The 14629-nt window shown below is 43.3% G+C and overlaps 2 protein-coding genes across 2 annotated transcripts in view; both read right to left on the reverse strand.

The window, feature by feature from the left end:
• Positions 1-9166, reverse strand: part of hoxb3a (homeobox B3a) — a 47612-nt gene extending 38446 nt beyond the window's left edge. Inside the window, 1 exon segment of the mRNA XM_035655662.1 lies at positions 9018-9166. The gene's annotated coding sequence lies outside the window, so the exon portion shown is untranslated.
• On the reverse strand, positions 1482-4068 carry hoxb4a (homeobox B4a; the record flags this gene model as incomplete). The annotated part of the gene is given in 1 exon segment (XM_035655665.1): positions 1482-4068. A coding segment is annotated over 1 exon segment (460 nt), but the record flags the coding sequence as incomplete, so codon positions are not given.
• Positions 9167-14629: the final 5463 nt, after the last annotated feature.

Consider the following 14629-nt stretch of genomic DNA (forward strand, 5'->3'; position numbering starts at 1 on the left):
TAATAATAACAATAATAATACAATATTGGCTTGGACTAAAAATACATGTATATTTTTGAATATATATCTAATATTGAGGGCTAATTAAATAGGACACAACACTGTAGTCTAGTGGTAACCTGAAAACAACAACCCAGGGAGAAACAAAATGTCAGTGCATTATGAGCATGCACTGAAGAGAAAATAAAGCCATGGCCACCGCGTTGGACCCACTATGATAGAATACAAAATGGATGTAACCTTGCAGACCCTTTAATAATTCCAAGCCTCTTTTATTGTATGAAAAATCTTTTTTTTTCCTGTGCTTTCAAATGTTGTTTATTTTCCACTACAGTTTGTTGCCGAGACTCTGCATTTTCAGTGAACACATGTTGTCAGGTGTCATTTTAGGCCCTGCGGCGGTGTGAATCCTCCCAGCACCGCCAGCCTGACGCTGGTGTCCAAATGTTGTGATTTGAGAGCAAATCGGGGCCACGGCCGCATTTAAAGGTTGAGAAACTGCTGCTGTTCTGACACGTTTGTGCACGCACGAGCAGAACATAAAAACAACAAGAGCAGCGAGGATCCAAACGAGCAGTTACATTTTCTTTCAGTGATCTTGCAGATACCATGGACTGATGGTAGCATTGTCTGTCTTGCATAAAGTGGTTGAGAATAAAGGTGGTGGAGGGGGTGCAGCAGCTACACGACGGCACTGAATGGCCGACTGGGTAATGATTCAACAAATCTCCAAAACTACAACCGGATAGCAGCAAGCAAACATGCTGCACTGGAGTCTGGTGTCTCCCTAAGACATGACAGCTAAAATAAGGTGGAAAAATGCAAGAAAGACTTTTCTTACCGAGTAAACAGCCCGCTGGAGTCAATGTATTACGGTGACTTTGCAAAAGTGGCATTTTGTCGCTGCGCGAACATGCGCTCCCGTTATCCCAATACGCAATAGGCAGCAAGTCTATTATAACATTACAGAGGAGCCATAATAGACTGGAGCTATTCGGTTTTACATTAGTGTTTTACGACCGGTTCCATAAACATGAATATTTCAGCTGCCATAAAACTTTCCCTCCCCTGGAACAACGAGTGGGGAAGGAAGGCTCGACAGAGTAAAGTACACCGTTTATACAACCCGACCACTTAAAATCAAATTACCAAAGCATAAAAGCTAACTTATGGGCTCGGTCGGATTGTCATAAGGCGAGGAATTAGAGCAGACGAGCCTGAGATCGGACTTCAAAAGGCACCTCAGCGGAGAGGTGTAATAAAAATTTATGGAGGGTGTAATTATATTGGCCCTGCAAACAGACGATCGTAAATCTTGACCCAAGGGCTACTCTTCTACTTCTAACAGAAAACAGGGAGGGGAAGCCGTAGATTTGGACGGTGGACACCTAGCTGACTGCATGGGTTTCAACTGCAGGCACAAAGGCGCAGCGAAAGAGAGAGAGGGGGGAGAGAGAAAGAAGTTTGCATGCAGCACTTACCGATGTTTACATGGACTTTCTTCATCCACGGGTAGACTACGGGGTCCTTACGACTGCTTGCTGGGGACGAAGTGCTTTGGCTGTGGGGCGTTTGACCGCAAGACGGAGGCGGAGGCGGGCTGGGTGTCACCGAGTCGCAGCGGTGGCTCTGCTCCGGGACGGGGGTGGTCTGCAGCCCGGGCGGGGGGAGGACGTGACCCCGAGGGGACATCACCACCGAAGCGGGCTGCCCTGCACGCTGACACGGCGTGAACGGCGGCTCGGCTCGCTGCTGGTGGTGCGGGTGGTGTTGATGGTGGTGGTAGTGAGAGTCCGGTTGAAAGGCAGCAGGCTCCTGCCTCTGGGAGCTGTAATAGTCCGGAGAGTGGCTGGGCAGATAGTCGCTCTGTGAGTATTCCTCGCACGGTGGGAACTTCGGGTCCACATAGTTGGAGTTGATCAAATAGGAGCTCATGGCCATTAATTTCAGTCTTTTTGTGGAATTGCACCTACTCGGAAAATATATAACTAAAATTTATATCTCATCCCTTTACTCTTCGGTTATTCCTGTTCCGTTGAACCCTCCTACTTTTCTGTCAAGTGAACAAAGTTAAGAAGCCACGTGACGGCAGCCGGCCAATGGCGCGCCTCCAGGACGGACCCCGGATAAGGAAATGGGATTAAGCATATACACGGCCCCCGCACGCGCATCATCATATGGCCTCAGTTTGTGGGCATTCACAGTCTTACAATACTTTCCCCTCTCCCTCCCCTTATGCCCCTTCTTTCTATATATCTCTCCACCACACGTCGGCACGCATGCCGTCCTAAGCGGGCAGAGAATCACAACAATAACAAAGCGCGACTGACACGCTGAAAATACATTCCGCTCCAGCTGAAGCCGCTCCGGTAGCGCGCGCGCAGACACACACGAGCAACAGAGTTACAGTAGAGATGACAAGTCCTCCCTTATTGCAAACGAACCCTTCCCCCTGTTACGCATCTGGCTGCAACTTCAAATAGAAAAAAGAAAGGAGAAAGAAGCAGCAGAAAGAAAGCGCTTGGGGGGATTTAAAGTGGCGCCTGCACCACCCTCTGTGTATATATTTGGGTGTGTGTAGGGACGTGCTTGCCAAAGCTTTTTTCTTTTTTGTGTGTGTTCTTTTAAATCGCTAATAACGGGGAGTGGGAGAGTGGCCTGGCCGGCTGCTGAGCCGCCACCCAGCAGCAGCACCGTGTCAGAGATAAATCTGGCTTGTTTAGGATCGATAGAAAATTCATCAACTAATTCAGGTTACACGGCCTCCTAAATCACTAGCAGACCTTTGCATTAGGGACGAGAATCCAGCACCGTTTCCCTCTTTTAAAACCCGTGTTGCCTCCAACAGGCGCCTATTCCACATTTAACTCCCCGTGCATGGTAATTCAGCCTCACCCAGGGTCGCCTTTTGCCTTGCATGAATAAACAGGATTTATTTCCCTCCATTTTCCGATATTAACATCACTGGCATGGCAAGTCCATATGCCCCATCCAGATTGTGCGGCTGCTTTTGCCCTTGAGCTGTGCATTACTGAACAGAGATACACAGCTCTTTGTTTTTCCTCCTAAAGGGAATTCATCTCCCCAACCGTGACCCGCTCACACACTAGCTGCCGCAGACTTCCATTGCTTTGTTTCCACCATTCCCAATATTAACACAGTACAGTAAGACCCAGACTCACTCTCTGCTGCTGTCACTTTCTTACTGCTATAAAACAGACACAAAACACCTAAAAACAAGGACTCAGGCCTGTATTACTCAGAGTCATGACGCACAGAAACTAGACAGAGCGCTGCGTTGTAAAGAATAATAATACCCTTTTTTTGTTTTACAGAAAAACTGTAACTCTCTTTAATTCCACACAATCTGCGTTTAATTGCACCAAAACAAGACATACAAAAACCACAAATAAATAAAATATGCTACAAAACAAAAGCCGCTGCAGTGGATGGAATAGATGTTTTCCCAATCAAAATGAGTCTCTTGTGCACTTTCGGTAGTGTTATCAGAGGGAGTAAAAGTGCGCGCACACATAGACACACAGGCAAGATGATGGAGATATCCAAGTCCTTTGTTTCCAGAAAATTGACCGTCTCTAAATCGAAACCTTAGCTCCCCCCCCACACACACACACCCAACCCCCCAATACGCCTTCCTAACAGTAAAGTCGACCGCATCATTTTTCAACAAGACAAATAATAAATAAAACGAGTCCAATTCAACCTGGAGTTGGCCTTTAAAACTGAGAGGAGGTTCCATGATCGAAAAAAAATGTACAAAAGTTGGATTGAGTTTTCTTCACTTTGGAGGAGAACAGACCCACAGCACGGTGCTTGATCCACACAGGAGCTAACGTCAAATAACCAGCAATACATTTCTAAAATAAATAAATGGTCGTATGTCTCCATGCTGAAATGAAATAAAAATTCATGGAGGAGAGACATTCTTTTAACCTTCACAACTGCACTTTTACAAATTCAAATATGAAGCAGCGATCCGTGCTGAATAAAGGCGTTACAAGCCAATAACAGCAGCTAAAGGCCTCTCCTCCGGGTTGGATCCATCGTTGCCGTAGTGTATAAATCCACTATATACTCCCCTAGAAGCGAATTTGTGATTGTTTTAATGATTTTTACACAAATCCGGATCTACAGGGTAGATATAGAAGACAGCGGCTCTCTGGAGGCACAAGGTTACACCGTCGATAGACTTTTATTGCTTTCATAAACTCCCTGTCGCAGCCACACTGGAATATTTTCATCCATCTGTACTGTCTCTGACCCCTGACCTCCTCACGGCTGGTGGGGATCTGGGAAATGAAGTTATAATGTTGTAACACTTCCTGTACGTCAAGGCTGACGCCAACTGGCAAATAAAACAAGGAGGGTAAATAAAATAAAAATAAAAATCTCTAGAAAGTGATGAAAATATTGAGGAGAGAATACAATGCAATACAGACGCGTTTCAATTGTGTTTCCATATGCAGGTTTAAATGGTAAAATGATAAATAAATCTTAAACATAAAATTAAAGGCCTGTTCTCTTTATTTTAATGGACTGTGTATTGAATTAATCATTGATAATCGTGTTTTTACGCTGTTACAACGAAGGACGAGAGTAGAAATACATAAAGTAATATTACGCCCTGTGAATTGTTGAAATATTATTTATGATATAAAATAATATTATTTCTATCGTGTATACAGTCACATACGATTATTTTACTGTAAAGGAGAGATTAGGCCTATCAATGACAAAGGTTTTGTATCTAATTTTTATCTCTAAATATTTCCTTGCTCAGTTAGTTTCTCATTACTCCGTTTAAAACGAATGTTTATTCAAATTCTAAATATAAAATAAAGCTCTTCATCCACGTAATAACCACACAAAACCGAACTAAAAGTATAGTTGTAATTATCCTAAAGCAAAAGAACAGGAAAAAAAACTTGGCAGCTCCAAGCATGCGCCGTTCTAACAGAATGAACACAATTTAATGAAAGAAAAGACAAATCGCTTGGCACCGGGAAACACGGCCCTATCAAAAAATGTTCTGAATGATCTGACTGAAGAATGGATGGACCAATGAATAAATGAATAAATGTCCCTTCACTATGGAAAATGAATTGCAGTCTGACTCCAAAACTCTGATTTAACTGAATTAAAAAGTGATCTTACCCACACACACGAGGGCCTGCACTCTATAATCGTTCTTTTCTTTCTTTTCTTTTCTTTTTTTTCCTTATCTTATCTATCTATCTATCAAATAGGTAACAATTAAAACAAAGCACAAACACACATGCTCAGTCCTCAGTGATTTGAATGCATTTAAACCAGCTTAAAACATTTTAGAAGTTATTTTGGTACATATCATATCACATTCATATGGTAGAAACTAGATCATCTAAGTGCAAAAATGGATTAAAAATTCATATTAATATATGAGAATGCATTTAGAAGCTCACATATGAATGTGTTTTTCCATGTAATTTCTATCTGCTCCTGTGCTGCTCCCACATTGATTTTGTGACACCGACCCTCCCTCCCTGCTGCAGGCAATATTGCTGTTCTCTGTTTCCTCCAAAAGTTGCTCATACATCACCACACTGGACAACAAAAGCATAGAGCAGACTATTCAGACAAGAGGGAGACGCACTGTCAACCTGCCTCTAACCTGCAGCTTTTATCTCTCCTTTCTGTCTAGTTTTTTTATTTCTTTATCTTTATTTATATGTTTAACTTGTTTTAGTGTTTAGTCCCAATAAAAACCAGTGTGGTCTCTGTTCTATTCGCAGGTGTGGCCTATTTCTGTCACCTTGACCTCCCGCTCTGCTGCGGGTCATCTCAGGTATCGATCAAGGTGTGTTGAGTCCGACTGCGGCACTTCCCTTCCCTCTGTCAAGTTTGTCAGCAGCAGCCATTCAGATGGACGGGAGCCTATTGTCTCCGGCTACAGGTAGAGGTCAATGTGCTAACCAAAGAGCAACACTACTCAGACATACTGAGCATATAAGGACAGAAAAACACCAAACAGCTTCATAGGTTCCAGACACAGTGTAATGTAATATCAACAAAACAAGAAAAACATCATAATAACACTAAAAGCAGCAGCTCGATATTCCTTTAAATGCATTCACTAGTTTGCTAAAAAATGTGTCTTTGAACACGCAAAATAAACAGAATCCTTCATTTTGGCGTTTAGTTTATTTAAAAATCATAAATTCTAACATGTCAGGGAGCTAAGGACCACTTCACTAGCTGTGGCACCACTCCTGAAAAACCAGCCTGTCTAGTTTTCAAACCACACACAAACACATGCAGGAGGAGTAAAGTGCAGTCAGCTGCTCCACAGTCCAAAATAAAAATAGGCCTCTCTCTGCTCTAACATTTAGATGGAATATTAGGACATGTTTCACTGAAGGCACAGAGAGGATGACATACAGCGGGATGCACTGGGTGGAAAAGGTCAGCGGATCGGGATTTAAACATGTGACTTTTATTGCGGGTCAATTCCGTTTACAGCTCAAACACCAACAGCCTCAAACGGTATAACTTCCCGGAGGTTGAAAGGTGTTTGAAAGGGAGCAGGGTGAAATAAAAAGCAATAAAATATTCAGGGAGCGGAAGAGAGCCAGGGTGAATAAATAACTAACTAAAGTCCCCCTAACAATTTACGACCTTTCTAACAAGTTTGTCCCATCAGCGGCTCACAAACTCAGTTGTTGTTGGCAAAGCTGCTGAAAAAACTATCGCTCCCTGCTTCTGCTTCTCTACATATTGGGATTCAACTTTTTCTCTGAGATGGATTCATTTGAACAAGTATTAAGGTAAGACCTCTGTAAAGCCCGAGGTGGCTTCATAATGAAGGGATAAAGTGTGAGCTTATAAACTAAAAGGCTCTTGCAGGTCCGTAAATAGCTTATGCTAAAATACATGATCAGCTCCCAACAGAATGACCGCATTAAGTCATTTTGTGCTCATCCTTCCTTTTAAACTTGGCCTGAAACATTAAAAAAGCCACCGAGGGTTTTTTCAGTGGCAGGCCGTAACTTGTATAAAGGCACAATGAGAGAATTCAAATGAACATATTGAAGGGTTAAACGGCCTCATTATGTGCAGCGACCGGAGTTGTCAATGATCTGAAATATTACCGAGGTGAAAAAGCTACAGGGACAACGACGAAGAAAAGAAATGTGGCTTTGCTCCTTTGTGCAGTTTGAAAAATAAACCGAGCTCCATTCCCCTGGTTATTGTCATGCAAAGTATTGGACAGAGGGAGAAAAAATGAAGTGCAGCGGAGGCCTGTCCCTCCGTGTGGCAAGTATTAATCTAAAGGTGTTTTCTGGGATGTCTATTGTGCGGAGGTTAGAAACTCGGCTTTAAGATTAAATTCATCTCACAATGCAGAAGGCGGACAAGCAGCCTGCAGCGGGCTGAGCAAACATATAAACATCGGGTGGAAATATAGACTAATTCAAGAGCTGGCAGCAAAATAAGCAGAGAAATACTGCTGCGCCTTGTCTGTGTCCACTAGCATCCAAAGGGAAAAAAAAATTCACATTTCCAAAATACCCCCCTTTTTTAAAGCCAAATCTGACGAGTGACACCCTGATATTCTCATCAGTCTAATTTCCTGCACTGCAAGCTGAACATAGAAAGGCCCTGACTTTTTACATAACAGGGGAATATAAAACCAAATGGCAAACGTGCATTAAACCAGACGAAAGACACATCTATTCATACATTGTTGATGCGAAGTAGACACATATAAACATCCTCAATATGAACTATTTGAATTGGTTGGCGAACTGGGTGTGTACAGTATTAGCACACGGCGTTTGTTGTTTGATGGAGGAGCACAAACGATGAAAAGAAACAAATGCTCCCTGCAGAATCGGAGCATTTTATTCCACAGCCACCTTATAATCAAAGAAACAGCACATTAGCAATCAGCAGAGGAAAATAAACAGCTGAGACCGCCGCTGCTTTCTGCAGGCTCTTGTTGCCAACACGTTGATACGCCATGTGCTCGTACATCAACAGCAGAAAACCACACATCTGGATGGAAACTGATAAAACCGCAGCAAAACCGTTGCGAAAAAAATCTCACTTCATTCATACTCACTCTATTTATTTCTTCAGAACAATTATTCCCCCTGTGGGACATAACCAAAGCATTTCTGTTACTATTTTAGGCATTTTGAAGGCAGCACGCACAATCGTTAGCTATTCGCTATTCTGCATTAAATCGTCTATAGAAGATTGTAAAAATGTGATTCAGAGTAGGCCTGCAGGGGGAGAAAGTTGTCCAGCCTGACCTTTAACCTTCCACTGGCCACGACCTCGCCTTCACCCTCGGTAGGCATAGGGCTGTCGGTGTGTGTGTGGTTGTGTGGGGGGGGGGGGGTTGCATAGGCCTGGGGAGGTTAATAACAAAGCATCTATCTATCTATCTATCCTATCTATCTATCTATCTATCTACTATCTATCTATCTGATGCTATATTCATCGATACTTGAATTATAAGCTAGTGTCTGGTTGACCAAGAGGAGAAAAATGGGTTCTTGCAAAACCTCCAATTATTGTCCAAAATGTCGTGGTGCACCCTGAAGTCCAACACCAAGCCCCAAGGTGGCTTAATTAGGGTAACTAATTAAGCAGCGTGATAGGGGAGGTACAGTGAAGGAAATGGAGCCTTGCCAAAAAGGAACACACAGTTCAATACCCCCACGGCGTGACGTGACAGCCTCTAAATCGTAATAAATATGAATTGATTAATAAGTCATTATACAACTTAACTGTCTAAGGAGAGGATGGTGGAGGAGGGGTTCTGCGGCAGCTCCTGCCAACACGTGGTCTTCACCCCCTTCCTCCCAATGGGGCAAGCACCTGCCACATACACATCACGGTACTAGCAGGAAAACCGGGAACCACACACACACACACACACACACACACAAGCGATAGCAAATGAGGCAGCTTCCTCTTCTACGAGCGATTTCTATTTTTTGTGTACTCACTCCTCTGTAGCTCACGATGCCTCTCCTTACTGCCATCGTCCGTCACTTCGCTTTCAACCATGTTTTCCTCTTTTATTTTCTTCTCCTTTTTCTGTTTTTTCTTCTGTACATCCTCCAACTAACCGCAGCCGTGCTCCAGTCTTTTTCCTTTTTTTTGCTCCCCATGAACAGATGCCTTCCTACCTTCCAGGCATTCACAACGCTCAGTTCCCCTCTCTCCCTCCTTCCGACGCCAGCAGGTTTTTGACCCTCTTCGGGATTCTTCGTGGTATCTTAAAAAAAAGGAAAAAAAAGTCCGCTGTCATTTCGCGGACACCCCCCGCTCACACGCCACGCACCGTCGCAGGCCAGGCCACACGCGCGCAGAGAACGCACACACTCCCCGGTTCTCCGTAAAATCGACTGTCTGCCCGAACCGAATCGGACAGAATCCGGCGTTTTAAATAAACGCAAATAATACTGTGTGGTTAGAACAAATTTAAATGAGATATCCAGCGAAAGCAAAGCAACACGACACCGTAAATGTCCGAACACCCCCAGCCACGCGTGCGGCTCTGTGCGTAAAAGCCCGACCAATCCGGCTGTTAAATGACAGAAGGAAACCCCTTCCACCGGTGGCCCCGTTCCCGTGTTTCCCCCGGTTAGCAGGCGAGGCGCTTTGGGGCTGAGGGGAGCAGCGACCGGCTTGCTGTGGAAGACTTGTGGGCTATTTAAGGCATTAAGTGTTTGTGTGTGTGTGCATGGATCCAAGTTTTCAAATTAATCCTGCCAGTTTGGCCACACTCTTGTTTAGACGGGCGAGGCGTGTCCACCCCGCCGTCCCCGGTTACACATTTTAATATTGGTGAGACGCGCTGACCTCCCGTTCACCCGAGCAGCAGCCAAGCCCCCCCCCCCCTCGTCTCTCTCTCCCTCTCTCTCTTCTCCCTTATCCCCTCCCGTTTTCCACCACCCTTTCTTTTGTCCATTTTCCACTCTCTCTCTCTCCCTTTCTTAATTTTTGTTCTTTACCCCTTTCCCTCTATCTCTCCCTCCGTCCCATACTAAATTTGAGTTGGAGTCATTATTTTGAAGAAAAATGGTAATGTGAAGGAGGGAGGGAGGGTCTTTTTCTTTCTCCCTCACCAGACAGCTTTTTTCTTTTCTTAAGGTCATTTCTCCCCCTTTCCTTTTGTTGTATAAATATAAAATGACACCGCCGTGCTTCGCTGACATGTGAACCCCCAGCAAAACCCGCACCTATCCACTGCAGAGTCTGTACAGGAATATATTTCGTAGAAAAACAAAGTGTGTTGTATTGCAGGCTTAGTCCGTATAAACAATCGTTTTTCCAAAGTGCGCTTAACAGCTTTGAGGCCGCTCGGAGATCAGAGCCAACAGAGGTATCAGGTGGATTATATTGATGTTATTCGAGCTCTCTGAAACCCGGCCGATGGATTTTTATCGAGTTAACTGCAGCCATATGTCCACAACTTCTTCCTAACTCAATTTCACTAACTATTACTTTTCAAGAAATAATTTGCAACATTTTAATCATGCCTGTTACAAGAAAACAGATGTGTATTATGTTTCCTTTTTTACATCAGGCTTTTTTTGTGAACCAGCTCTCTACAGGTTCTTATCTGTATATGTAGATAAAAGACATACGTAAAGAAAAGTTAATATCCATGTGTGAGTGAATGGTTGAATGGTATAGATTAATTAAAAACTCATGACCACTTTTGACAGACCTAACAGGCGCGCCTCCCAACCTAAAAATTGAATTAAATTTTGGTGAACTCGGGAAATGAACCTTTTGGAGAAAGAACGAATCCCTGTAAGTAGTTATTCACCCATTTACCTTTTTTGGGATGTGGGGGCAGGGGGGGGGGGGACCGGGCCCCAAGGCCGGAGCCGTGCCAATCCAGCCCAGACCAAGCGTGTTTCGTCAATAAGCGGATTAATTTATTTACTGAAATTATCAAGTTTGCTTTCTCTGTGGCGACTAATTCCCCTGCCTTTTTCTGCCCCCCTTCCTCAACTTTTAACAATAAAAGCATAGCTCCAACAATATGTGTCCAAACGGTGGCTATTAAGCAGGAGCTGCAGATTAAACGATTCCCATTGTTTGTCGCATTCGTCCTGAGGTCAAAGCAGTTAAGCCAGGAGGTTCGGCGTTATTCGCATCGAAAAAGACGCTTTTTTATCAAGGCCCTAAAGGTTGTGTTTCAGAATACCCAGGGGCTCCCTTATTTTATTATTGTTTTCCCACCCCCTTTGTGTCAATATCGGCCACGACTCCAATAACCAATAGGCCAATGTCAGTTAGTTTCAGGGCAGTTGTCCCACAACAACGCGCAGAGTGTTATCTTATTTTATAATAAGTAATAATAATAGATAAGTAATAATGTCTCGTGAAGCAAGGGAATGAAAGAAAGAAAGAAAGAAAGAAAGAAAGAAAGAAAGAAAGAAAGAAAGAAAGAGAGGGATGAACAGCAGAAGGAAAAAGCTTTCAGGCTCCTTCTCCTCAGCTCCAGAAGTACAGGGGGCCAGGCATTAATCTTGCAGTGGAAAATCAGATAAGAAGAGTAATATTTTTTGGATGGTGCGCAAGATAAGGCTTTATTTTTGACAGGGTTGTGTTGATAAGGCTGAGGAGAGGAAGGGCTCTGCTTTGCTAAACTCCCTCTCCGAAATGCTTTGGGGATATATAAATAGCTGTTAGCTCCAAGCATAAAACCACCACTTTACACCCACTAATCCCTGCTATGCATACACACACACACAACCTCTATCGTGGCACTATTGTTTACTGTAAGATCATATAAATACTGATTTAATACATATTTTCAGCATTAAACATTACAGCCTCCTTCATTTTAAAGAAATGTTGCTACATTGTCATTGGATACTGTAAGGTTGTCAGCCACAGGATGTGTCCTTCATCTGTCTGTCTGTAATATTTAAGTCAGGACCTACCAAAATGCATCTTATATTTTTAGAGCTTAGTCCGTATGATAATAATAATTAAGGTCAAGTAGGAAAAGCTGTATTTGGTTTTATCCATTACTTTTTGGTTTTTCTAATAAAACCTATTTGCTTCAGGCCTGGTTTCAGCAGTTTGTGGTACAGGTGAATTAATAATAAAGGTAGGCTAATATTATATTTAAATAATATATATTATTTTGCTGTGTCTGCCCCCTTTTTCATTTACCTTCATTCACCCATTTTCTGCACTGCAGTCTTGGCCTATCATGTATCAAATAACATTTATTAACAATAACCCTTGATAAGAAAGTGACTCCATAAGAAATACAAACGTTAGCCGGTGTGAACAAAGTGTGTATCCAAACACCTGCACTCCTCCACCCCCTCCACCCCACACATCCACCCACCCACCTCCATGTCACCGAATACCTTCCGCCCTCCCACCACCACCTTCAACCCCTCCATTTTTCCTGTCTTTCTTCTCCCTTCATCTCTCTCTCTGTACATTGGGCGGCAGGAGGAGCTCTGCTTTTGTTACCGGGGAAGGGAAGGGAAGGTCAGGCCTTCACCTCTCCTTTGCCTCCTGCTATCATTTCTCTCATCTGTACCCCCTCCCTACCTCTGCTCCTCTCCCTCCCTCTCCTTTTGCCTTTGACATACAGCAATTGGTCTAGAGTGGAGTGAGTGAGGAGAGGAAAGGAGAGGAGAGGAGAGGAGAGGCGAGGGCGGAACTCACGCACGACGGTGAACTTTTGACCCTTCAACTCCGTGAACCTAGTGCTACATGCTGACTATTAGCTTGGACATCCAGCCAGGCTGTTCTCTTGATAATAGCCCTGGAGTCTTCTTGCTCCTCCGTCTTGCCTCGGGCAGGGAGACAGAGGGAAAAGGGAAAGAGAGAAATGGCGACAGTATAGCAGGTTTTTAATTCACTTGCTAGCCTGAAAGTTACCCAGCTTTGCCGCCTGTGAGTCTGCTGTTTTAGGGGGGAGCTCTCTCAGTTAAAATGCGTAAAGGGAGGGAAGAAATGTCCCGACAGCGCCTCCTTTAAATGGCATTTTTCTATCTTTCTCTCCCTAAACCTTAAACTAAAGCTGTACTCGTGTGTCTTCGTCCACTCACCATTAATCAACTCCAACAGACGGGGACAGTTCTGACAGCTGTGTATTTTAACAGCGAGGGAGAGACGGGAGGTTGTTACAGGTTATCGTCGGTTAGGATTCAAAAGGACGGGGGCGCGTGCTGGGAGGAACAGAGTGGGGCTCGCGGGGGGCTCTCGTGCTGGTTCTCGCTGTCCTAATGGTCTGAAGCGGGCTCTGGTGGCGGCGCGAGAGAGCTGCATGCTGTGGGAAATCAAATCCGCCGGCACACATTGACACCATACAATGGCGACTGAAACAGTCTGGAATACGGATAAAAGTCATTCATTCCTGTTTGGAGCGGAAACCTTTACAATACCCGGGGAGTGACGCATTTTAGGACAGCAAAAAGCCGGATTTGAAAAGGCTTATAAAACTAAAGATGCTACTACTAGCCAGCCTTTTATTCTTTATTAGCACACAACTAGGTTACAACAGCAATGCTGCCTACTAATGATTAATATTATTATTGTTGTTCTTTAATATTATTATTGTTAGCAGTAGTTGTAGTAGCAGTAGTAGTATATTTTTGTTTGTAATCGCTTCTAGGCTACTAATAACAGGCCTACCGTATAAAGATCAGCAGGGAGATTGAAATAGTAGAAATCATCATCGTCATCCTGGGAAGACCACACTGATTTTATATGCTCTCATGGCCAACAACACTGTCTCTCACCAACCACCCATGTCCTCCTGAACAGTGAATACAAATTGTAACCTTCACACGGAGACAAACCGGAAGCATTCTTCTGTGCACCATTCAATCCTAAAATGAAATAGCCTGTGGAGCTTAATCCTAGATCAAATGCATATTGAAGAGTATTTATTATTGTCTTCTGTGTTTGTAATCTTATGTTAAATGTATGTATATTTGCCTCTTGTCTTTTATTATTATATATTGTTGTTTGTCTTTGCTGTGATGCAAGAAAAAATGCAGACTTTATCTGACAATAAAGTCTTATCACCATCAAATACAATTCTGGATTAATAATTCATAATGAATAATATCCTTCATTGACATATGATTTTACCACAGCTATTATCCGTAGCTTCAGTCACTAACGCCTATTAAGCTTGCATCTGTAATATATGACATATAGGCCTAGGCTATATTTATATTTCTTTAACCAGCATCTAATTATAGTCTGTTAGTGTGTTACCCAGGCGTAGGCTACATTGAACATGGCATAACCTGAAAAATAAACATGGTACCCACCCATGACCTGGGTAACTTTAAATATTTGCAAGGTTATCGGCTTGTCATAACCCATCGCCAAGGCAAACAAAACCTATTCTGGTCTTATCCAGGCTTTATTCCCAGTCTCTCAAAGCGGCTGATAAAGCCTTTTATTGACTGCAAGCTTTTTTTTTTATAATAACAGCCTTTAACCCAATCAAGGCTCGTTTCCTGCATCCAAGGTTGATTTAAGAGTGTGGTCGCATGGTTAATTTATACAGTGTTTCACAATGTTTTTAAAATAAAAGCTGTGATAGATACATACATAT

Source organism: Morone saxatilis, unplaced genomic scaffold (assembly GCF_004916995.1).
Source record: "Morone saxatilis isolate NCDOM2014 unplaced genomic scaffold, NCSU_SB_2.0 Contig14, whole genome shotgun sequence".
Taxonomy (NCBI): Eukaryota; Metazoa; Chordata; class Actinopteri; family Moronidae; genus Morone; species Morone saxatilis.